The sequence below is a fragment of the Carassius auratus genome, chromosome 36 (assembly GCF_003368295.1).
Source record: "Carassius auratus strain Wakin chromosome 36, ASM336829v1, whole genome shotgun sequence".
NCBI classification, from domain to species: domain Eukaryota; kingdom Metazoa; phylum Chordata; class Actinopteri; order Cypriniformes; family Cyprinidae; genus Carassius; species Carassius auratus.
Window position 1 is genome coordinate 13,371,823 of NC_039278.1, and position 25,105 is coordinate 13,396,927.

The 25,105-nt window shown below is 35.4% G+C and overlaps 1 protein-coding gene across 2 annotated transcripts in view; it reads right to left on the bottom strand.

Annotated features, from left to right (window-relative positions):
- The window catches only part of LOC113055322 (collagen alpha-1(VI) chain-like), a 32,700-nt gene that overhangs the window by 2,494 nt on the left and 5,101 nt on the right, over positions 1-25,105 (bottom strand). The window contains exons 6-31 of one of the 2 annotated variants that reach the window (XM_026221552.1): positions 24,438-24,458; positions 24,319-24,339; positions 24,187-24,231; positions 23,973-24,026; positions 22,020-22,064; positions 21,886-21,912; positions 21,701-21,727; positions 21,570-21,614; positions 20,272-20,325; positions 19,159-19,221; positions 18,411-18,473; positions 18,169-18,222; positions 17,986-18,021; positions 17,781-17,843; positions 17,131-17,193; positions 14,433-14,495; positions 14,266-14,328; positions 14,126-14,176; positions 13,986-14,021; positions 13,289-13,351; positions 6,555-6,620; positions 4,955-4,990; positions 3,766-3,802; positions 643-651; positions 410-534; positions 22-131 (exon numbers count right to left, since the gene is read on the bottom strand). In XM_026221552.1, coding sequence (XP_026077337.1) covers positions 22-131; positions 410-534; positions 643-651; positions 3,766-3,802; positions 4,955-4,990; positions 6,555-6,620; positions 13,289-13,351; positions 13,986-14,021; positions 14,126-14,176; positions 14,266-14,328; positions 14,433-14,495; positions 17,131-17,193; positions 17,781-17,843; positions 17,986-18,021; positions 18,169-18,222; positions 18,411-18,473; positions 19,159-19,221; positions 20,272-20,325; positions 21,570-21,614; positions 21,701-21,727; positions 21,886-21,912; positions 22,020-22,064; positions 23,973-24,026; positions 24,187-24,231; positions 24,319-24,339; positions 24,438-24,458 — 1,340 coding nt within the window. The remainder of the gene's footprint in view (positions 1-21; positions 132-409; positions 535-642; positions 652-3,765; positions 3,803-4,954; positions 4,991-6,554; positions 6,621-13,288; positions 13,352-13,985; positions 14,022-14,125; positions 14,177-14,265; positions 14,329-14,432; positions 14,496-17,130; positions 17,194-17,780; positions 17,844-17,985; positions 18,022-18,168; positions 18,223-18,410; positions 18,474-19,158; positions 19,222-20,271; positions 20,326-21,569; positions 21,615-21,700; positions 21,728-21,885; positions 21,913-22,019; positions 22,065-23,972; positions 24,027-24,186; positions 24,232-24,318; positions 24,340-24,437; positions 24,459-25,105) is intronic. The other variant, XM_026221553.1, reaches the window with a different exon arrangement.

Genomic DNA, 25,105 nt, shown 5'->3' on the forward strand with positions numbered 1-25,105 from the left:
GAGAAGATTGATATTTCATACTGTTTTAGGTCCGTCAGGGTCGTAACGTTGGGGTCACCAAGCTGTACGCTCTCCTGAGCACCTGCACCACTGTACTGCAACACGCCAACACGAGACTCATTGGCACCAAACTGAAAGAAACGACAAGGAAGCTCAACTTTAATACAGCATAAGTTAAATTAATTCAAAAGAGCTTATGCATCTAGTATGTAGCCACATATTCGACATTGGAGAAGAGGACCAAATGTAATAACTTATGAATTAACCATTGAAAACCTTATTTAGGTCGACCACTAATCTTAATAAGAAATGTGTCTCCCTCTGTGTATATGGTTGTTATAACTCAACAAATCAAAGTTGACAGATAACTGAAATGTTAATGAGTCTCATAGTGATCGAAAAAGTTGACCTGTCTTATCTTGAGCCTGTCTATTAACGTCACAATGAAGTCTTTAGAGATGGCAAAGTTAGTAGCTCCAATACTCTCAGAGCTGTCCACAACGAAGAGAATGTCCAGGGGTCCGCATTTGCATTCTTAAAAAAACAAAACAAACATGCATATAGAGAAGATGGTATTTCAAAACACTAAATAAAATCACACTTTGATTATTTTTCTATATAATTCAAATCTGTGGAACTTACCACAGCAAGCTGAAAGAAAGAAATTAAGGAAGAAAGAGAGAACACATTACATTTGCATCAAATTTGAGAACAAAAGATCAGGCAGATCAGAAACGCATGTGCTTTCAAAACATTCACAATAAGGGATCCACGGGTATTTGGCAGTTTTACAGATCTAATCTGGATATAATAAACATTTATAAAAGTTTATTAATTCATGCAATAAAAAAAAAAAAAAAAAAGTTAATGCACTGACCTAAATAACTGACAGTTTTATTATCTTACAATTCAAATGCAGAATTTAAAAAAGAGCATAATCTGAGTTTAATCTTTGGTGGCAAAAATGAACAGAACAATGGCTTACATAAGCCTCTAATATACAGACACAAAATAAACCAATCTGTGAAAGTCTGGACAGAGCAACACAAAAGTAATATGTCTGGGAGTAAGAATAAATGGTAAAACTCTAACAGACACAAAGCAGCCTAATCTCAAATGAATGGTCCAACCTATTTTTCTTTTTGGCTGAAACAGATATTTATTTAGGAAAATTTTGTCTGCTTTTTTTTTCTTTTCTTTTCTTTCTTTTTTTCATTCATAATACATTTTTAACACGGATTAACATGACTCATAGTGTTTTATGACTCATAGGGCCCTATTTTAACGATCTGAAACGCAAGTGTCAAAGCGCGAAGCGCAAGTAACTTTGTGGGCGGGTCTCGGCGCTGTTGCTATTTTCCCTGCGGAATAAATGGCTCTTGCGCCCGGCGCAAATCTAAAGTGGGTTGGTCTGAAGCAGCTTCATTATTCATAGGTGTGGTTTGGGCGTAACGTGAAATAAACCAATCAGAGCATCATCCAACATTCCCTTTAAAAGCAGGTGCGCAAGTTCCATTATGGATTGCTATTATTATGGCGTATTTACCAGGCGCACGCCAGGAGCGTGTCACAGCCGAGGAGACTGATGTTCTTGTAAGAGCAGTGAAAGACAGAGAAGTTGTGTTGTATGGGGATGGGAGAATAATTAGCCTGAATAATTTGTAAGCTAGATTTATGCCTATTTTGTTCACATCTTCGTGGCACACCACAATGATTTCCGTCATCTCATGTGTTAATATTGTTTTAGTGTAACAATTTATGATTTGCAAAAATAACTGTTGCATCTGTGTAGATTACATGAGCAAAGTGTATGCGTGTTGTGCACGCTATACATTATGGTCAAGCTTGCGCCCTTAAAATAGCATAATGAACAACGCGCAACGCGCCACTGACTTTAGACTAGGTTTTTTCTGGTCAGTGGCGCAATTGTTTAATGGAACAGCAAAATAGCACCAGGGATCGTTTGCGCCGGAACACGCCTCCTTTTTTGCGCTGAACCGCCCAGGGAGCGAAAGTTCATTCACTAGTTTAGCGACGTGCTTCTGTGGAGGGAAAAGCGCGCTTTGCGCGGGTGTAAAATAGGAATGACACAAGCGTCGGTGTACAAAGTCAATTGCGCTGGGTGCAAGATAGGGCCCATAGTGTTTTACTGTACATTTTTGTTCCAAAAATACTCCTTCCGGTTTGTCACAAGTTTCGGAAAGTTTTATTCGAGTATGGCTCTGTGTGATGTTAGATGGAGCGGAATTTCCTTATATGGGTCCTAAGGCAGTTCTGCCGGAAGAGCGCGCGCTCCCGTAGAGCAGAGCAATTAACTGATCAGAGCAAGAGCGAAATGTCACAAAAGAAGTGTGTTTTTGGTTGCCAGGCCAAGACAACCCTGCACAGATTACCAAAAAAAAAAAAAAAAAAAAAACAGCATTAAGGGACTAGTGGATGGAGTTTATTTTTACAGAGCATCGACGGAGTTGTGCAAGTGTTTTTGTTTGTTCCCTGCATTTCGAAGATGCTTGTTTTACAAACAAGGCCCAGTTTTACGTCGGATTTGCGTATCATTTATTTCTTAAGGATAATGCAGTCCCACCGAAAAAGGGTCACGATCGTGTGTTGGAACCGCAGGCGGTGAGTAAAACTGCTTCAAATATCTCTGTGTTGTTAACTTAGCTATCGGCGCGTAAGCACATCAAGTAAACAACATGCGATGTTGTCATCAAACTGCACTTTCCACATGTACAGCTTAAAAAAAAAAAAAAAAAGACGACATAAAGTGGAACTTAGTCATTTTTCAAAACTGCTAAGCAAATATATACAGTTTCAATACATACTACATAGAGACGTCCTGCTTAAGTCGTTGCTGCTGCCGCTCTTGTTCAATTTCAGCCTCTGGATCTGATTTTGGATCATAAATATACGCTGAATCTGACTGTTAGCCATGGTTTGTTTTGGATGATGGTTTTTCCCTCACGGTAATGTCAAGCTTCCTGACGCTATCAACGCAAAAGCCTATAAAAGCCTGATTAACAGGATATTGAGTGAAAACGAGCATTTCACCCCCCCTTTAAGCCCAAGGGTCATATGGGGAGAACCTTAATTAACTTAAGTCTTAAGTAAAACAACAGCCCACTCCATATTATTGCATCTGATTGGTTAATACTGTTGAATCCCCTTCCTTCAAACTGGCGTGTGCTTTCACACTGAACCTTTGCTTAATTCAGTTCAAAGAAACAGAATTTTCTCTCCAATTAGATTAGTCCTGCTTTCACATGCCCAGATGGTGATATTAAATATCGAAGTTAAGCTTCCAAAACTAATGTTTATGATATGCACATTTAAATGAATCCATTCTGGGTTAAAGCCTATGGCTCCAACAAGATTTACGAAACCAAATAATGAATATCCTTTCAAAAACAAGATGATTCTGTGACTTAATAATCTGAATAATATTTTACATCTGACATATATAAATGCATGATTTCTTCCACATTGAAGAGTATATATAAATGGTGGTATTGCTTAGTATCTTAAAGTATTTTCTCATTTCTCTCACACCTTACTCAACTCTCTCTATTGGTCGAGTTTGTGAACTGGGTTGTGAACACTGAATGAACACAGTGAATGAGTTTTTGTGAACACTGAGCTAGCAAAGTGGATTGCTGTATCATCACTTCATGACACGAGTCAACATTAATTGTTTAATTTGACGGGCAGTACTCCATTTATGGATAATAGTGAGTCATGGGTAAATACAAAAACAGGTCTACTCACAGCACATCTTCATGATGATATCCAGAATTTCACATTCCTACAAAGAGAGAGAGAGAGAGTAATCGAGAAGACTGCTGCCTCTGCAACTGATTTTCTCTGTTGCCATTTTGTATCACAAAATGGAGCCACAGATCAATGTTGTTTTAATTACAGGAAATTCTGCTGCACTTTCTGCACAACACTCCCCAAAGACTCACAATTACTGCTAATACACTTTTTAAAAAGCACATACTATACCAACATACAACAAAGAGGTAATGAGGAATTAGATTTCCAGATGTTTTGCTAAAAAAAGTTTGTACTAAAAAGTATTATGATGCATTAATTTCTTTGCATATGCAATTGGAACAAGCCAGCTGTTGTGTGCTATAGAAAGACGCTTTAATTCCACAAATAGAGTAATCAAGTATGTGCTTGGGCCTTGGCTAGAGACTTCCATTGCTACTGACTATCAGCGATGTGTAATTCACCAAAATAATTGAAAGTGAATTATGGAATGCCCAGAATCATTTATTATCAAGATCACAGTCACCATTTAGACTGCTATTTGTCTCTTCATACAGGAACTGTGCTGGAACATGTGCATTAGACTACATCCAATAATGTGTGCCTTTCTTAGATTTGTGCATTCAGTTAAACTCAGTTTGTTTAACCTGTTAACCAGCACCCCCCATTATGGGACTCACAGCTGAAAGTGAAAGTGACCTGATATAAAATTGCAACAGTACCTTACTTATGATTGTTACACACATACTTTTGGTGTCTTTGGAAAGAAGACCCTTTGGGCTTTACTTTTTATCAACCAGAGTTGACAATGATCAAAAATATTAAAAGGTTTAGACACTAAAGTGCCTTGAAAAAAATATTAAGTGGGATATAAATCTGTTGATGTGTTTATGATTCGCCATTACGACGAATCTTGTGTGTACTGCATTTTTATTTTTCATGTTTTGATGTGTACTGCTTACACACATTTAGCAAATACATTCTTTATAAGCTTTCCATTGAAAAACAGTGATCTGTCATCGATGCTTGAGGCTTAGATCTTTATTATGATATCTAGTTTGTCAAGATTAATTTTGTCCTGTCTCATTTAATCTATGCATAAACATTGACACTTGCAAACAAAGAGTGTTCAGTTTGCCGTCGTCCAGGTGCGTGTTAAAAAGGTTAAAGTAAACTCACTCACATCAACTCCTGGAGGCCCAGGTGGTCCTGGTGGTCCCTGTGCATGAAAACAAGATGGATGAAATGTACAATGTGCACATGAAATCACACACCAAATGCAATTATGACTCCTCCTGTAATATTGAGCGACATAAAGAGGTCTGCACAAAGGTCACTGCTAAGGTCTGCTTTGTTATGTGTTACACAGATGTAATTCTGCCAGAGCAAAGAAGTTCTTAAAGGGTTCATATGATGATTTTTTTAAAGATCATTATTTTGTGTATTTGGTGTAACAGATTATGTTGAGATGCTTTAATGTTCAAAAAACACATTAATTTTCAAATACTATACATTATTGTAGGTCCTCTATGCCCCGCCTCTCTCAAACATGTTGTTTTCTACAAAATCCCTCCTTCCGACAAGCGCAGTCTGCTCTTATTGGCCAACTGACCCAGTGCATTGTGATTGGCTGATCCACACGCGATGTGCAAAACTCGCCAGGTATAAGAGCCAGGTTGATTACTTCGGAAAATATAATAGCATCAATCATCTTGTAAATGTAGCCTCTCTGATTTGGATTTAATTTTTTATTTATTTTTATTTTTAATCAGGTTCAGGTCCAGGTTTTTGACATATTTAGGGCTGCAACTAATGATTATTTTGTTAATCGCTTAGTTGGCCGATTATTTTTTGATGAATCGGACTAAACCCTCTACTTTCTTTATTTTAATTTTACTGACAAAAACACACTACATTATGCCCAATGTGCTTAAAACAAATGTGCCAACTGAATGCTATGAAAACATACAATGCTTAACAATTTATTAGACCACCTGTCGTAAGCAAAACACAAAACATTTAGGAATCCGTCAAAAAAATAAAAATAGAATTCTAAAAAATGTTATTGTAATTTTTGAACAAATAAGAAACTGAGACAACTAAATAGTATTTAGTCACATAATAACAAAAATGGCCTCCTTTGCCTTTGATAACAGCTCACATGCTTGCTGGCATTGTTTATGTACTGTGCGTTTTGACTAATTGGGTATCTGAATAATAATAAAAAAATACTATAAAGCACTTGACAATCAGATAAAAGCAATAATTGTATTATAACTTTAGAAATAGCTTACTACTGTTACTAAAAATCCTATGCATATTGGAGGTCTAACCAATACAGAAAGCTAAAAACATATTTTGGTAATTACCAATACTGGTAGTTAAGAGAAGCAGTGGCACAAACCTTACAAAACTGGTTAAAAACCTTAAAAAAATTGTTTTAAGAAATGTGTTCATTACAGTAGGCTATATAGTGAATATTGTTTAAATCTCTAGATCAAAAATTAAACAACGATAACAAAGTCAAATAAAATAACAGCAATGCTCTTCAGGAAGATACGTCGCGTGCACTTTGATCACACTGTTGACTTTTAAACCTAAATGTAAATGTTAAACAACAGATATTTCAGCACAATAAATGTTTTTGCGCTGAATAGTGTCTCCCCCTCTACTGTGTTCCGTTGTTCACAGCAGGCTTTTATTCAAAAATGGAAAGGTTTGCGTGAATTTGTGACATGGAATTAAATACATGGAATGTAAAATACATGGAATGCTGAACTCACCTCTTTTCCTTCTAAACCTCTGTGACCTTTGGGTCCTCTAGGCCCATCTGGTCCCGGACTGTCATTCTGTGGAACACAAGATATAGACATTTAGGCTGGAAAATACAAAGGTGTTATTAGTCGCTGCACTATTTTAATATGGTGGGTATCTGTCATTTACATTGGTAAAAAAAATAAAAAAAAAAAATAAAAATAATAATAATAATATATATATATATATATATATATATATATAGAGAGAGAGAGAGAGAGAGATTTAGTAAATATTAAGTTTATAATTTAATATTTTATAATTTTTATTTAGTTAGCATTTTCTGTGTTTCCCATTTATGACTATTACATTTTATGCAGTGGGATGCACTTGAGAAAATGTGCCACTATTTGCCCTTTTCTAATATTATTATTTACATTCAAGTTATATCTTCAGTATAACATTTAAAAATGTATATTATTTTTAATTATGCCAACATTCCTTTACATGTAATGGCATAATTTCATCTGCAGGGTTTAAATTCTCTCATAATTCCAGATTTTCAGACTTTTTATTATATTATTACTATACTGTAAGCATCACAATCAGCTGTTTCAAACTCTCCCAGACAGCTATATCACGCCATATAAACAATTTAGATGGTCGCCAATAATTCAGCTGCATCTGCGCAGCTCTGCCTCCAACCCAGCAGATACATTCATCCCTTCATATCTGTCTCATGCCAGATTACAGTCAGGCAGTCAGATATCCCCACTTTCAAGTTGTTTCTCCAACGCTGCTTCAATTACCTTCAAATTCTTCACTGTCCCAGATGTTTTCCTAACGAGCTCACAGTAGAGACAAGGTTAAATGATGCTGTCATAGCAGTATTGTTTTGTCACATTGTGATTACTTTGACAGATACAAGACCAAGTGTGAGCCCCTCGGGTTTGGGAGAGGCCGGAGGATCCCAATCAAGTGTTTACAAGCACAGAAAAACATTTACAAACAGCCTTGGAAAGCAGAATGAGACAAACATAAAGAAGAGCAAACACCTTCATGGCTTGGAACAGATGTGAGGCCCTGAATATATCAATCTATACAAAATTATACACACACCATTAAATCAAACACTTTGTATTAGCACAAACATAATAAATACATAAAGATTGGCAAATTCTAAAACCAAGAAAAATAAACATGGATTACTGTTAATATGTATAATCCATGCTGTGTACAGTAACTCATACAAACGCAGATAAACTTATATAGAGGAATCTTAGAAAAAGTAAATAAATCAACAGAAAAGTCAGAATGGTGAAATGTAAACTCACAAATTTGAGAAAAACTGACATTTTGACAAAGTCAGAATATAATAAGTCCATATTTAACTCGCAAGAAGACTTTTTTTGACAATTCCGAGTTTATATCTCACAGTTCTGAAAATCTTGCAATTCTGTGTTGTGCAATTGTGAGAAAAAAAGTCTGAATCATTTATTATTTATTCTGACTTTATATTTCATAAGTCAGTTCTAAATACAATAAGACTTTTCTTCTCACAACTGCGAGTTAACATCTTGCATTTCAGACCTTTTTAAGAAGTTAATATTTTGCAACTTTGATCTAATGTCTCATAAATCATGACTTTTTATCTCAAAATTCAGACTTTTCTCTAACATTTACAAGTTTGTATTTCAAAATTTGGAATATTCTTTAATTCTAAGTTTACAGTATATCTCGCAATTGCTATTTATAAAATCCAAATTTTAAACTTGCAATTCTGACTTCTGACTTTTGACTGAGTTTATTTCTCACAATTCTGAAAAGCAAGGACAATAATTGCTTATTTCCAGCACAGATTTATAAAAAGAAAAGAAAAACCAAGAAGGAAACTGCGACTTTTTATCTCACATGTCTGAATTTTTTCTGAATTACGAGTTTAGATCTTGCTAATGAGATTCCATATCAAACAGTCATGTTGCTAATAAACCATTGTTTCAGACACAGTTCAGTTTGACTCTATTTATCAACAAAACGAACACACAAACTAGCATCATAAGGTGGGTGTTCTGGTTGTTGATATCATGTTTAATTGATTATAAAAGTATTTTTAAAAACATGTTGATGAGTTGAACCCTACGCACAAGAAGAGGTAATAGTGAGCAAAAACTAATAACAGATTTCTTCATAAACAGAGAGATCATCTGTGTGTAATGTTTAAACATCTGAGACACATATGCTGCAAAATGTTAAGATAACATGTAAATATTGCATTTGAATAATAAAGGCCTTTCTATAGCCCATACATTCATGTGTGTGTTCAGTCAGTAGTTTAAGGTAACTCCAAATCATTGTTCAGCATGTAAAATTGTTCTTCCTTTTACATTACTGTGGATGTTATTCCCTCCAAACCTGATGTTTGTTCTGAAGAGACCCTGGGCCAGTCTTTAAGATTCAGTTGTAATACGTTAATTTATACCCTCAGCAATTCTGCTAATGATTTCTTTTGGAATTATAATGCATGTTTCCATTGTTTAAATAAATCTTAGTATGGTAGACTACTGACAACTTTTGCAGGGGGCCATTAAACCCTCCAAAATGAGCCCAGGATCTATTTGCTAAAAAATGCAGTCATATTATGAAAAGAACTACAATTTAAAACAACTGTTTTCTAAATAAAATATAATTTACTCCTGTGCAGTGGTGGAAAAAGAACACAAATCAAGTACTTGAGTAAAAGTACAGATCTGTATAATAAAATATTACTCCAGTAAAAGTACTCAGTTTTAAAAAAATTCTCGAGTGAAAGTACTTGATTTTTTATGTACATAAGTAAAAAGCACTAAAAGTGTTTCTATTAGAGTGTTTTCAGTTTGTTTATTTTCATATAAATTTATGGCATGCGGTTGCATCAAACAATGGTATAGATGGCATCAGCTAACATTATTGACTTATTTTTAGCATGGTTATGAAAAAACATTTATATTTGTCTTCTCGACTAGTTGATCCAGATACATAGTAACATATTTGTGCCGACAATATATGGCTAAATGCATAGCATTTTAGTAAAACTGCTAACATTACATCAACGGGGAAGATTAACGTGCATGAGTTATTTTATTTAATCTGTGTTATTTTAATGTTTTTTGACCTAAAACATAGAGACTCTGTCAGAATTTGTCTGCATTCAAGCATTCCAGTGGGCTAAAATCACCCTTTACAGCAAATTTAGTTCGCAAACTTCAGACAGCTTTGACCTAAATATGATTTTCCGTTACAATAATTAACCCTAAAATTCGACATCAGTAATTTACAGCATCAGATGCGCGGCCGCTCACAAGATCTCCCAGTTCTTACTTGGGATTGGGAATTCAGTAACAGATAACTGGAGACTTGCACTAAACGGATCATTTGAATCAGTGAGTTGTCGACTCAATAGCTGCAATCGGATCATTCCAATTCGCCAATTAATGGTTTGGTGGGATTTGCGAACCGATGTAACGGTTCATTGAAAAGAATCAGTTCGTTCATGAATCAGAAGACACTTCTGCATCTCAGAGCATGTGATATATTTTCCTAACATGTGTTCCCTGGGATTCGGACCCCAAACCTTGTGCTTGCTAACGCAATGCTCTACCACTTGAGCTACAGGAACACGGATATTTGAAAAATGTACTTAAGTAGCCTGAAGTAAAACTACTTCATTACTGTCCACCATTGCTCTTGCGATGGCAAAGCTGGATTTTCACATGATCCTTCAGAAATCATTCTCATATGGCCAACAATTTTTTTGTTGAATCCTTGATATGTGTTTGCAAGGATTCTTTCAACAAAAGTTCAAAAGAACGCATTGTTTCCTTTTTTGGGCCAATTGCTTAGTCCAAACGAGACCAATAGCATGAGTTTAATTAGAAACAAGAAAACAACATCAGAACAGCAACAGCCTTAGCAAACAGACAATATCAGAAGTCTGCAGAAAGGCTATATTGTATGTCTTTAATAGAAAGATCACCATGTGTAAATGGTTTACACACATCTGCTGCAAAATGTGTGTGGCATGTAAACAAAGGCCTTTATGAAGCCCAAACATCTGGTGTGTGCGTTCTATCAATGCTCAACAAACAAACAAAAAAACTAACTATCTCTCTTTTCGTGTGAGAAAGCGATCATTTTAAAATTAGAACATCATTTCTAAAGAAAGCCTTGAAACCATGAAAAAGCCAAGAGCTGTAAAACAATTCTTCTGCATATGCATGTCCCCACCACTTCATTGAAATTTTTCGTTTTGCATGGACAAAGACAAACACAGTCTGAAGCAGTCTGGGCGTCAGATCAGCAAAAATCAACTCCAGATGACCGAAGATGAAAGACTGCAAGCATATGTAGTAATTGCCATTGTGTCTGCTTGTACAACCACAATGAAGTGATGTAAAAATGAAGCATGAGCTCAGCGCTTTGATATGTGGGATGTTTACAGCGACATTCACCTCGCCACTCAAGGTCGTTTTATATCACTGGATATATTACGATGTCATTCTTTTTTTAGTTGGAAATTCAAAAAGAATATTATAAAAGCAATATAAACATATAAACTCAATATTAATTCAATTTTAACAATGCTAACATATTTCTACCATCACAATGCCTGGTCCTATAATAGATATGCTCCGGATGTAAGGAAGTGACATAATGAACAGTATGGTGTGACATTACAAAGTCTGCAGTCCTTTCTTAGTCCTGTTGTTCAATCTATTCCATTGGGATCCAAGTTTGGGTTCTTGGCTTACAAAACAAACCGCTCAACATTCACCTGCTGATTAGATCACATGAAAAGCACTGAAGCCTTGTCTAAGATGAAAATGCTGTAATCTTAATCCTGCAGATGTGCAAAATGGCCTGATCAAAGCACTGAACGTGTGAGCCGTTTTGTCAAAAATGTGCACAGCAGAAGTACACAGCTAGACAGCAGAAACAACAATATTAGCCGTCATAACTGTGGTCGGTTCCCTGTCAAATCTCCACAGACTTCCATCTCCTGGTGGGAATAAGCCTGAAAGACTAATGCACGGGATCAAACTCTTTGTTTTCAGGCTACTAGTGGTATTTTTGACCACCCCAGATGGATGGGGAAGTTTATTTTGGCATGAATCAGAAAATGTCCACTTGTAAACACAGACAGGGGAGAGAATGATTGCTTCTTTGAGATGTTTGTTCTTATGTGTGGGAAAAAGACAGCAATAGATAAGGCGTAAGTACAATGCAACTGTCTCATCTGCTTTATTATCTGTCAAAAAATGTTACTTAAGAGATAAATCAAATACTATGTACTAGCAAGCACCACAAATAAACCTAAAAATGTACCAGATGGAAATTGCATTCTCTCAAAAGGAAGAGATGTTAATGCAGTGGCTAAATCAAGGATAGCACTAATGCCTCCACTGCAACAAATGTCCTATTAGCTGTTCTAAAACAACGTTTCGAAACTTCACCGGATAGCAGGAAGTTCATTTGATAGACCAAATACAAAACTCTTTACCACACCTTCCACCATCTAAAACCAATCATCTGCCCAAAAAAGAGCCCTGTGTCCAAACGAGTGACTCTTTTGCAGCACATGTTGTTTTGTGAGAGTCCTGGAGACCCATCTGTTGAACTGAATGTGTGTGGGGGCTGTTACAAAATGTAAACCAGCTGAGGTGTCTGGCTTTTAAAAAAAAAAAAGTGTTAAACATGAACTTCCAATGAATTTCTGCTCTCAAGCAATCTTGTTTTTCCATCCAGTTGGAATAATCACAGGTCTCTTAAAAGATTTATTTATGAATGCATTCATTCAAGAATGATGAAGTTGTTACCCTGTGTAAGTTAACTGAAAAAAAAAAATTCTGATGTAATGTAACAACATAAGGCAAAATAATGTAACTTCAGAAGTCCTTTCTAGCTAATTGAAACTAAGTTGAATAAAAACATAGCCTTAAAAAAATTAGGAAATTAAATTTCCTTGAATCCATGACAAGAAATACACAGCTGCCTGAACTCAACACTGAAGACGGCAACTAAAACTCTAAGAGAAGCTCCTTTGATTACAGTGCTTTAGATATTGCTTAACTTGTATTAACCCACAGCAATACTTTAGAAGTGAAGTTATTTATTTATATGTATGAAAAACAGGTCAAGATGGAAGAAAAACAGGAGAAAAGTAATAAGCAAGCTATGGAAAACTTGGACTATGAGACGAAGAGATGAAATGTGGCCCTCGACCAACAAAACCATTTTAAGTGTCAATTTATCTAAATTGAGATATAAACATTATCTGAAAGCTGAATAAATAAACTTTCCATTGATGTATGGTTTATTAGGATCAGACAATATTTGGCCGAGATATAACTATTTAAATATCTTGAATCTGAGGGTGCAAAACAATCTACTGTAAATATTCAGAAAATCGCTTTTGAAGTTGTCCAAATGAATTCTTAGCAATGCATATTACTAATCAAAAATTAAGTTTCAATATATTTACGGTAGGAAATTTACAAAATATCTTCATGGAACATGTTCTTTACTTAATATTCAAATGATTTCTGGCATAAAAGAAAAATCAATAATTTTGACAAACACAATGTTTTTTTGGCTACTGCTACAAATATACCCCAGCGACTTAAGACTGGTTTCGTGGTCCAGGTTCACAAATGATTAAGAATCTAAGGAGAAAAGAAAGAAACAAAAATAAACAGTCTCGAGTACAAGTGCATCTAAAACGACTCACATCTCTTCCGGGGTCACCTGGCTCTCCATCATCTCCCTTGGGTCCAGGGGTTCCTTTTCCACCCTTGAAAGTGAGAATTTAAAGAAAGTGCAAGAGAGAAGGAAGATTAGTTAAGAGGAATTGTCTTTGCTGTGTCAGTGTCACTATAAATGTAAATAAATAAATACATAAATAAATATGACAAAATCACAACAGTGTATGTATTTGATGAAGGAAAAAACTACTCATTCACACTCAAACTACATAATTATCAATTAATATAATATTAAGTTGATTATAAGTTTAAAGTTTCATGCAAAATATTCAAACATGAAAATATATAACTGTTTTGAAAAAATATTCAAACATGAAAATATATAACTGTTTTGAAAAAATATTAAAACATGAAAATATATAACTGATTAGATTACATCATTCTCAATGATTTATGAGAGTGGGAGGTTTTCAGCAACAGCAACTGTGATTAATGGCTCTCTCTCTCTTTCTCTCTCTCTCTTTGCAGACTGATTTGGCACTTTACTGTAAATATAAGTTTTTTTTTATTGAAATGAGCAGATATCATTACTTAAATTAAATGTGTTACTCATTATCAATCAAAATCAGTTTCTCAGTGGAAGCAGTTAACAGGATTTTTACATCTTGAACACTGTTGGGTTGTATTCGAAATGAGATCTTCTGTAGGGTTCAGGATACTTACAGGTGATCCTGGATCTCCCCTGGGCCCAGGATAACCCTAAAACGACAAACACACACACACACACACACACACACACACACACACACACTTAAACAAGAGTTTTGAAGGCAAGATGTTTAATAAATTGGGTGGTCTTCTACCTGGAAGCCATGGCAACCCTCGGTTCCATTTCCTGGTGGTCCATCTACACCCTAAGCAGGTAAAAAAAAAATATTGTTACAGCAATGGACTGCCTTTCGTTGGTTAAAACAAGTTCTGAAGATCAACAGGATTTACTCACCCTCTCTCCCATCAGGCCTCTGTCTCCTGGGGACCCTTTGATTCCTCTGGACCCTTTAGGTCCCTAAAGCACAGACATGCAACATGGGAAATGTAGATCAGTCATGGATGCAGCAATAGGTCAGGTCAAAAGGTAATCAAGAGGCAAGACTAGTTAACTTTACCCACCTCTGGCCCAGCAGGACCCTCATCGCCACGGTAACCTGGTGCCCCTGTCCTTCCTGGCTCGCCCTGTTGGAAATGGGGGAAAATTATATCCCTGGAGGTATTCAAAAATATTTGGGATCCCTCTGTTGAGGTTGGAAAACACTCTTAAAAAAAACCCAAACTCTAAAAAAAAAAAAAAAAAAAACTTTTAAAAGAAGCCAGAAGGCAAGTGTGACCTCACCATTTTTTATTGAATGAGAAATTATTAAAATATATATTTGATTATTTAAAATAAGTATATGAGAAGAAAGAGACCACAGACAATATATATATATATATATATATATATATATATAGTGTGTGTGTGTGTGTGTGTGTGTGTGTGTGTGTGTGTGTGTGTGTGTGTGTGTGTGTGTGTCTGTTTGTGACCCTGGACCACAAAATCAGTCATAAGAGTCAATTTGTTGAATAAATAAGCATTCCATTGATGTATGGTTTGTTAGGATAGGACTATATTTGGCCGAGATACAACTATCTGAAAATTTGGAATCTTAAGGTGCAACAAAAATCCAAATATTTTGAGAAATCGCCTTTTAAAGTTGTCCAAATGAAGTTCTTAGCAATGTATATATTACTAATAAAAAAAAAAAAAGTTTTAATTTATTTACAGAAGGAAATTTACGAAATATCTTCATGGAACATGATCTTTACTTTATATCCTTATTATTTTTGGCATTAAAGAAAAATCTGAAAATTTTTGGCTGTTGCTACCAATATACCTCAGCGACTAAAGACTGGTTTTGTGGTTCAGGGTCACATATATAACTATTTTAAAAACTATTTTATTTTTTATTTATTAATTAATATATGTTAAACTATTCTAATAATACTACAATATATATAATATATACATTACATTTATTGATTTAATGTAACATTATTTTACAATAATCTGTAGTGTAAAGGTGGAGGATCAAAGTCAATCAAGAGTCAAAGGTGTGGACACTGAAGACAGAGAACCATTCATAACAACATGAACACATATTGGAATCATACAGTTCCAATCATGCATACCTTAAAAAGAGTCATCCACTAAAAATATACTTTTGTTAAATGACTCGGTAATGAAAATATTTTTCTGCAGCATTACATTTCCAAAAGAGGAATCTTAAAAATAGGCGAATTAAAGGGTTAGTTCACCAATAATCAAACTATGTAATTAATAACCCTCATGACATGAGGGTGAGTTATTAATTACATAATTTTGATTATTGGGTGAACTAACCCTTTAAATAAGTTAAAAAGCAGGCTTTGAGAAAGCAGTGGCTCATGAGTTCAGAAACCCATCCAGATTTTCATCTATTTAAACACTTGGTTCTTTCCCATCCCACCCACTCAAACTCTATTAGAAAATCCTTCCGGCCAGGACAAAGCCAATAGAAAAATGAAGGTCACTCATAGAGTTACTCATAGTGAAAACTAAAACTCATGATTCACTGGTAACATCAAGCACAAAAGTGAGCATTCCTCTGTAGTCTCTAATGAGATTATGTGAGAGCCCTAAGAGCAGCAGGGCTACAAAAAATGGCTGTTTTTAAGAAACAACAGATGACTTTGAGCACGACAGGAGCCACTGGGCACGCACATGCTCCAAACACTCTCACGTAAGCTAAACAGGAAATTTAGAGCCCTGAGAGGCAATGGAAATTTGTAGAGAGAAGTCAAGTGCTGACAGAACTAACATGCATAGAGTTCTGTGGTGCAGCTGGTGATGTTGTAAGCCTCAAGAATCCAAGGTCAAAATTGTCAGGTCAGGTCTGGCATGTAAAATCACTCCCAATGTCCTTTCTAAAGCTACTCAATGCCTAAAAACTAGCCAAACCCTTTGATTGAGACAAGAATTTTGTAAATGCATTATGCACATATGGCTTATGTAAAAAAAAAAAAAAAAATTCTAGACGGTGTCATAAAAACTATAGAGGGTGCAGGCCGATCTAACTCAATCTGATATAATAACATCATTATACGGATGGCGTAGCCGACTGGTGTTTGTTGCATCAGCATCAGTTTGTAGCGCGCTTCAGAAACCCTCTACCTTCCCCAGCTCCACCTGTATAGATCTGCATAATCTCACGTATGTTTTATGTGCGGAAGCAGTATTTCTTACATGCTCACAGCAGCAAGTTTAAGTATTTGCTCTGCTGCAGCAGCAGCGTAGAACATTATCCTTGCAAAGTATATTACCATACTAATCTTCCTGAGAGCTGTCATGACAGAACTATAAATACATTCATATTAAACAATCTAAAACAATCACCAGTGCTTTTCTATGTGAAATGATCTATGTATTTATGTGATTAGGGCATGGGCGGAAGAACTTACAGCCTAAATCAGTTTCAGACACTCAGTCAATGAAAACAATGTTTTTTCTCAGCTTTTTGCACCAATGGAGTTTTGGTTCCTTGCCGCTGCCGTCTTTGGCTTGCTTAGTTGGGGACGCTTCACTGATTGCACAGACACTATTGGAAGAAAGCTGACCTGGATGATGGCATCACTGATTCATCAATGAACTGACTTTAGCTGGAAAAAATACTCTTTGGTGTTGTCCTCTTGCATTACTGACAAACTATCTTCCTGCTTGACACAGTCAATTTTGTATAAAGCGCTATATAAATAAAGGTGATAACTTGACTTATAATGGTTTTCGTCACTCACTCACCGGCTCTCCGTTTGGCCCTGCTGATCCCTCACGTCCTTGTTCACCCCGGGGTCCAGGTTCACCCTGCCAGAGTTAAAAGTCCACATTCACTTCACTTGTATCATTCTTTCAAAACCTAATTTTTTTTCATGGGTGCATAAACACCAAAGGCTTAAAGTTGGGGTATGCATGTATTTTTCAAAAACACTGAGTCAGGCCTAATAACAAGTAAGATATGTTTAATAAAGCATATAATAATACAGCAGATTCTGCCATAATCGTTGCCTGGGTTGTGTACATATGTGTGGGGCGGAGCTATCAAAATAGGGGCAAGACCCTTTTGGGGTAGGGGCGTGTTTGTTGTGGTGATTTGAAATATCAACACTGACTACCAGAATTCACAGCCAAAAATAATGCAATCTTTTACTACACAGATTGTAAGATATTTCTGTAAAGGAGGAAAATTTGTTCACGTTTTTAAATTTTAAAATGCATCTGTTGAACTGTATCTGAACCCTCAGGTCCACAAAATAACTGTTATTATACTGTAAATGGCTTGAGAATGCTATTTTAAATCATTTCAAGTTTACTTTAAATTATTAGCAGGGTTTTACCGTTGTGTTTGGTAGGGATGTATTATGGGATATTTTCTAAATGTGACATATACTCACAGGGTCGCCTCTGGGCCCTCTGTTACCACGGGAACCTTGTTCACCTTTCTCACCAGGTATGCCCTGTAATAGAAAAACACATCCGTTCAGATCACCTGCGTATATAAAAAATGCAAAAAAGACCCACATCTGCAAACAGCATCAAACACAACCATTCACATGTCAAGCTACTATAAAACAGAAGAAAATAAAAATGCTTGGTTACTCTTTCTCCTCTTGGGCCATCTGGTCCTGGTGATCCCTAAAAAGAACAAAGAAACTGTTAGAATATACTAAAAGCAGGTCCGTCACACATTACTTGATTTCATGTTTAGAATCCAAGTCTTAAAAAAAAGTAAAAAAAATAAAAAAATAAATAAAAAATAAAAAAAAGAGTAAGAACACTTACGTCATCTCCTCTCTCCCCTTTATCACCATTGGCGCCTCTAGGACCCCTTTCTCCCTGAAACAACAAAAAATGGGATTGCAGATAAGCCAATGTCCTTTAAAACAAGTTATGATGTAAAATCCCATAAAGTCAAACAACAGCGTTAGTAAATTATAACCAACCATTGTCAAAGGTTATGTTATATAAACTAGCCAAATAAATGTTGTGACGTAAAACTATATTTAATGCAAGATCCTCTGTACCTTTGTTCCTGGAAACCCATAGTTCCCAGGTCTTCCTGGTGGACCGTCTCTGCCAGGATCTCCCTGAAATCAAACCCAGAAGATATGTTTCGAAAGATGTTTTCACACTTCAAATGATTCATTATAAGGTTATCACAAATTAAATCGCATTAAGACAACATTCGAGTTTCTCACGAGTCTCAGGCGTTTTTCTGAGAAAATGTCTCTGTCTCAAATTGTTCTGAGATTTGCCAAAATAATGTCAGCAATCCAAAATCTTAGTATAATCTTGTAATTGTCAACAAATTTCCCCCTAGGACAGTTTTTTTTTTTTTTTTTTTGATTCAGCAAGGATGTATAAAATGTATCAAAAGTGATTTTGTATTTCACAAGATTTCCATATAAAATGAAAGCTGTTCTTTTGAACCTAATATTTATTAAAGAGTCTTGAAAAAAATTCTACTGTTTCCACAAAAATATTAAGCAGCACAATTGTTTTCAACACTGATTATGATAAGAAATGTTTCCTGAGGACCAAATCAGCATACCCTCACAATAATACATTTTTAAATCAGACTAAAATAGAAAACAATTATATTTTATATTGTAATAATATTTCACAATATTTACTGTAATAATACATATATATATATATATATATTTTTTGGATCAAATAAATGCAGCCTTGATGAGAATAAGAGACTAAGAGCTCTTGTTGATTTCTAACTTAATCTAAATTTAAAATCAACCTTTCATTCTTTTCCCTTACTCTTTCTCCTTTGGATCCATATGGCCCGGGATCTCCTTTAGGACCCGTATCTCCTTGCAAGCCCTACCAGATGAAATAAAAAAAATCTTTATGAATAAAGGAGAAAAACACACAACCAAATATACTACTTTTCTTTAAGCATATTCTTTACTACAGAATCTAAACAAAGTACAAACACCGTGCAGAGTTGTGAGAGCAGCTTGGATGTCAAATTTGGTAAATGTTTAGCTGCTTGTGAGGCAAACATCCCACATCCTGGTCTCTGGATGCAGGCTGTGTAGAAACAGCTGCTCATAAAACTGACTGACAAACTGCTCAGCCTATGAGCACTCTAACCTGTTAGCATTTTTATAAATATACATATACACAGTGTTATCCCCTACCCAGTGTCCTTGCCAAAATATATGGAGTTTTCAATGTTTTATTATGCATGACCTTATCTGCATAATCTCCACATGCATGTTTTCATGGACACATGTGATACTAATGCATTTAATGATACAATAAACTAGAAATATAAGAGATAATATGGACTGTAATTGATGTTTTGCTAAAAAATAAAAAATACCTAAACATTCTTTAAACAAGATACCGTAACTTTAAATACATAAAATATCAATACTTGCTTTCTGTAAATCTTGAATATTTAGAATATGAATATGCAGAATCTAGATTATTATTCTCACACCTTTGAAAAATTGGCAATAACATTTTTTAAACTGGTTAATGATAAATTATAAACCTAACGTAACCTATGCAATTTTGTTTTCCTGGTATTTTTTTTAAATAAAATATTTTTTTTTAGATATTTTAGCTCCAAATAAAATAACACAACCCAATTTTTTTTTCCGGAAACTCAGAATGTGATTTCTGCCATTTTAAACACCTTTCTAAGCAGATGGTCAATGAGAAGTCTTTTGAAATCCTCCATTATCATGCTCATTAAAAACACGCATATAATATGTGTTTAGAATATTAAAATGAATATATAGCTTGATCATGACTACCTCTGATTTAATTATGGCTTATCCATGGCTAAAAAAAGTGTAGATGATGCTTTTTTTTTTCCCTTTAAAAATGACATATTTTTTGACAGATAATAGTTGTACTTACATTTGGCCCTGGTGACCCTTTGCAGCCTGGAAGGCCTGAGAATCCTGGCTCACCCTATGAAATATAATTCAAAAACACACAGAACATTAACACTCTTCTTCATTGGGGGAGTCAAACACCCTGAACTGCATGTAATTACCTCAAAGGTGACACCATGTAAAGAAAGAGTGAAGAAATAAAGTCCTAAGAAAAGACATTACAAATCAAGATTGCATGCAGTGGAGAACGAAAATGACAACAGAAAGTTGTACATCACACTGAGTTTTACTGTGAACTCAGATGTATCATGAACGGATGGGGGAGTCAAGTCAAGAAACAGTGACTTGTTGAGGGGAAAATGCCTTGGAAAGAGTTACAGTACAATGTTGAGAGCCAATAGAGGAGCAAATCGACTCAAGGATGAAGAATGGTGAAGTCAAGGGTCAGAGACACAAGACTAGGCTGTTTTCCCAAAGGGCAGACACACTTAAGAAGAGACAGAAATAGAAGCAGTAGTGTCAGCAAAACAAGAGAGATGGCCATGCAATGTTTTCGGAATCTAATGTTCACATACTGCTAACCTGAAATCTGACACAGGATGCCAGAGAAAGCAGCACAGGAAGATAGAGAGAGAAATAACGTCAACTCTAACAGCAGACTGTTATTTGTCAATTCAATTCATTTATTCATCCTCATGTAATTTCATACTGGTTTGAAACATAAAATGAGTTATTTTGCAGAACATTCACACTGCTTTTTCTGCACTGTGAAAGTGAAAGGAGATGCAGCGCTGTCAAAAAAGCAAATAAAAGACGAACCATACAATTTGTGCACTATATTTCCGAATCTTCTACAGGCCATTTTATAGCGTTGTATGAAGAACAAACCAAAATGTAAGAATTACTAAAAATCCTTGAACTTTCATTTAGATTTATACATTTATAATTTTACACAAATTTCCATTTTCCTTCATCCCACTTGGTGAGTTCATAACACAGTTTTTTTTTGTTGTTTTTTTTTTGAAAAATATGAAAGGTCTGAAAACTATCAGAAGGGTTTCTGATTAAAATAATCAAATTTTCAGTGTCATCTCTTTAAAATATAGTCATATATGCCATTTTATTGACACTTATTGACTGATCTTTTGAAGTCATCCTCTGACTCCATTCACTCTTAACATATGGGAAATAGCTGCAAATATTATGCAAAATGTCTCATTTTTGGTTCATGGAAGAAGAACCTTTACACAGGTTTGGTCAATTTTTATCTCTTTAAAATGCTGTTTTTGTATCATATAGGAAGAGGACATAACCACTTACCTTACGTCCATCGAGGCCATCAATACCATGACGACCTTTTTCTCCCTAAAAGTGGGATTGGGATTCAATTCAGCATGATAAACAACTGGCAAAACTGAATCTTTAAAGAGAGCGCTAATAAATAAGCTCACCTTGAAGCCTTTATGACCTCTGTCACCCTACAGATAAAACACAAAAGTGTATTTGTGACGTTTTGCAGTTCCAGAATGAATTATGAGATAAAATAATCAACTGGAGACTCTCAGAATGTGCTTTTGATATTTAATTTTAAAAAAAAGTGTCTGTCGAATCAGTAAGGAAGCTCTGTCTCTTTTACCTTTTCACCTTTTATTCCTTGGTCGCCCTGGAAGGAAAGGAAAATAGTATGGATTATCGCTTCAGCAAGAGCGCACAAATCAACTGTAATATAAACAGAACGTAAACATTTGTGAGAGAGAGTGGAAGAGAGACCTTCATTCCTTGGTAACCGACTGGACCGGGATCACCGGGGTTTCCCTAATAGGAGAAGGAAAGAAACATCAGAGAGAATGCCAAAAAGAATTTAGCTGGATATGATAGTGCTATTAATTAATGCAGAGATATTTGCTAATATGGCTGCCCTGAAACTTACAGTGACAATATCAAGATGGTTTAAGTGAGGATAATCAAGGATAAAGCCTGATTAAAGTCTGAGATTGTATCTTTAACCAGAATATTTCTACAGGGCTTAATGGGGTCAACTGTACGCTGTGATTATTGTTACAGTATGTCTACACAATCAGCGTTTGCTGTCAAATAAAAGAATAGCTGGCTCAGTAACCATTTGCTGTTTAATATCAGCTGGATGCTTCCCAGTGTGTGGGTTTCTTTTCTGACACTTCAAAGGAGTACATTTTAGAAGACATCCTTACAAACATAGTAAAACCGTATGCATGTTTCAGACAGGAAGTCCACCGGCAAATTCAGAGAGGAAAAAACCCCCACATTTGAACAGATCGTTGAAATCGTAACAGCTGCAGAAGATGAAAGACCTCGGAGTCGGTTGGGCGTTTTGCTGTGATTGGATTATCAATAAAGAGATCCAGGGACACGTGGAACATTTATTCGACACAATGATCTCATAACCATATGCAAAGTATTAATCAGCACAATAATCGGTACATACATTTCACTTTTTACCTGAAAGCTGTATATTATGACTTCATTATGGAGGTGTGGACATATTTACTATTCTTCAACAAATTTTTGTGGGCAAAATCCATTCATTTAAATAGCATGTTTACCAAATCTACACAATCAGGGATGTATTGTGTGGGTGAAAGATTTCCTAATGCAAATGTTGCAGCAGATTAGAGTTGACCATGTATATTTGCTACGTTGAAAAACAAAAAGCTTCTTGGTTTGAAAATGGTGCTTTCAAACAGTGCACAGTCCATCTCTACACTATCGACAATAGACAATGGAGCTTTTTTGCTAATGCTAAACCTTTAGTATACTGTGTAAAGCCCATTCAAAACAACAATGACTACAATAACGACATCTATAACGATAACTATATTAGCATCCACTTCAACGCATTATTTTATTCACTTTATTAAAAGTGTGTCAGTGTGACAGTTTTGTCGTCTGCTCTTTAAATGTTTGAGCTTTTTAAAGATCATAAGGATTCTAATTGGCTGACAGTGTTTTGTAAAATTGTTCTGAAATTGAATCCAAGGATATTTTTTCTCCTGGAACAATTTGGGCTTTTAGATGTAAGTTATGACAGCTCACTTCTGTTAAATCTGCAAAAATAAACTAGATTCTTTAGTAAATTGTGACTTTTTTTTTATAACTAATCATCTACCAGCAGAAATCATAGGTCAAAGAGTTTTGAGCTAAAGCTGAATACTTAAGCTTAAAGGCCCGCTACACCAAGAACGATAACTATAAAGATAACTATAAAGATAACGATATTAGCGTCCACAGCAGCGAACGATATTGTCTGTGTATTCTAAGCGGACGCGCGTCTGCTGCTTTAAATTCTCGAGATCATTACAGCAGGATTGATTGTGATTGGTTGGCAATGTTTTTATCGTTCATCAGAAAAAAAAAATCGTTCTGAAAGTGATTCCAACGATATTGTTTCTCTTTGCCTTAATCGTTATAGTTGTGGTGTGGACTCCGCTATTCTTTAATATTGAGAACGATTTTTAGAACTATATCTTTATCGTTATCTTTATAGTTATCATGCTTGGTGTGAACGGGCCTTAAGAGTCTTTTTTAAATCCCTACATTTAAGTATGAGCAAGTTCAGCATTACAATTGATCCCAAGTGTTTTCTGGATCTTAAAGAAAGTGGAGGAGCTCAGAAATTTCTGATTTACTCCTACAAACACCCACTATCACTTCTGAACAGGAGCGTAACTAAAAGCTGATGCTTACCGGAGGTCCAACATCTCCTTTCTCTCCTGGCATGCCTGGTCTTCCAGACTCTCCCTGTAGAAAAAGAAAAGGTCAGACCACAGTCATCTGTGCATGCTGAGAGTGAATTAAACATGGATACTTGTAACATTTCATAGGAATAAACAGGTGCTTTCTATGCATATGGAAGAAGAAGCAACATTAAGATATAAAATCAACTTTTTTTAATACTCACTGTATGTCCTGGGTCACCAGGTAGTCCTGGAGGGCCTTCAGGGGCCTGTGAAAATATTGCATGAAACATTAAGAAAAAGAAAACATTCTTACAAGATCTGTTTGAATGGATTAGACAAGTAGGGTTACTTACGTGGCAGTCAATGGAGCAGCACTGAAGAAAAGATTAAGAAGACATAATTAATATCAAAATAAACTAAATAAAAATGAGTATTGCATTAAATCTGCAAAAGCTATGGAAAAGCCACATACCACATCCGTTGTTTCATTTGTCTAGAATATAAAAAAAAGGAGGAGGGGGGTGGGAACATCATTAGACAAAATCTACACACACAATTGTTATTTTTACATTAAATTAAATGTTTTTGTTGTTGTTGATTGCCACTGTTAGATCACATATCTCACTTCCCTTTATTGATCTGTCTATCACTAGCATATGCTCTGCTGTTTTTAACCAGTTTGAGCCTGTGTCTCTTTCTTCTTTGAGAGATATTATTGGTCAAATGAAACCATCTGCTTGCTGCATGGACATTGTCCCTCCACATTTTAAAAAAGGGTTTTTGAACGACTGGTCCAAATATTGAAATAATTATAAATAGCAGTCTCACCTCAGGTGTTGTACCACAGAATTTTAAATATGCAATAGTGGAACCAGTGATCAAAACAGCATTGTTCTCAAAAAGCGATTTATGATTTCAGACCTATATCAAAACTGCCCACTGCCAGTATTAGAGAAGGTTATATTTATACAATTGCAATCTTTTCTAGATCTACATGGGTTTAAGGAGGTGTTCAAAACTGGTTTTAAATCCATCCCGTTATAGCAAGATCTTGATTTCCCGCTCAGAACATTGTGTTGGGATTAAGGGCACTGCTTTCGAGTGGTTTAGATCTTATTTGTACTTATTTGACAGAAGTGT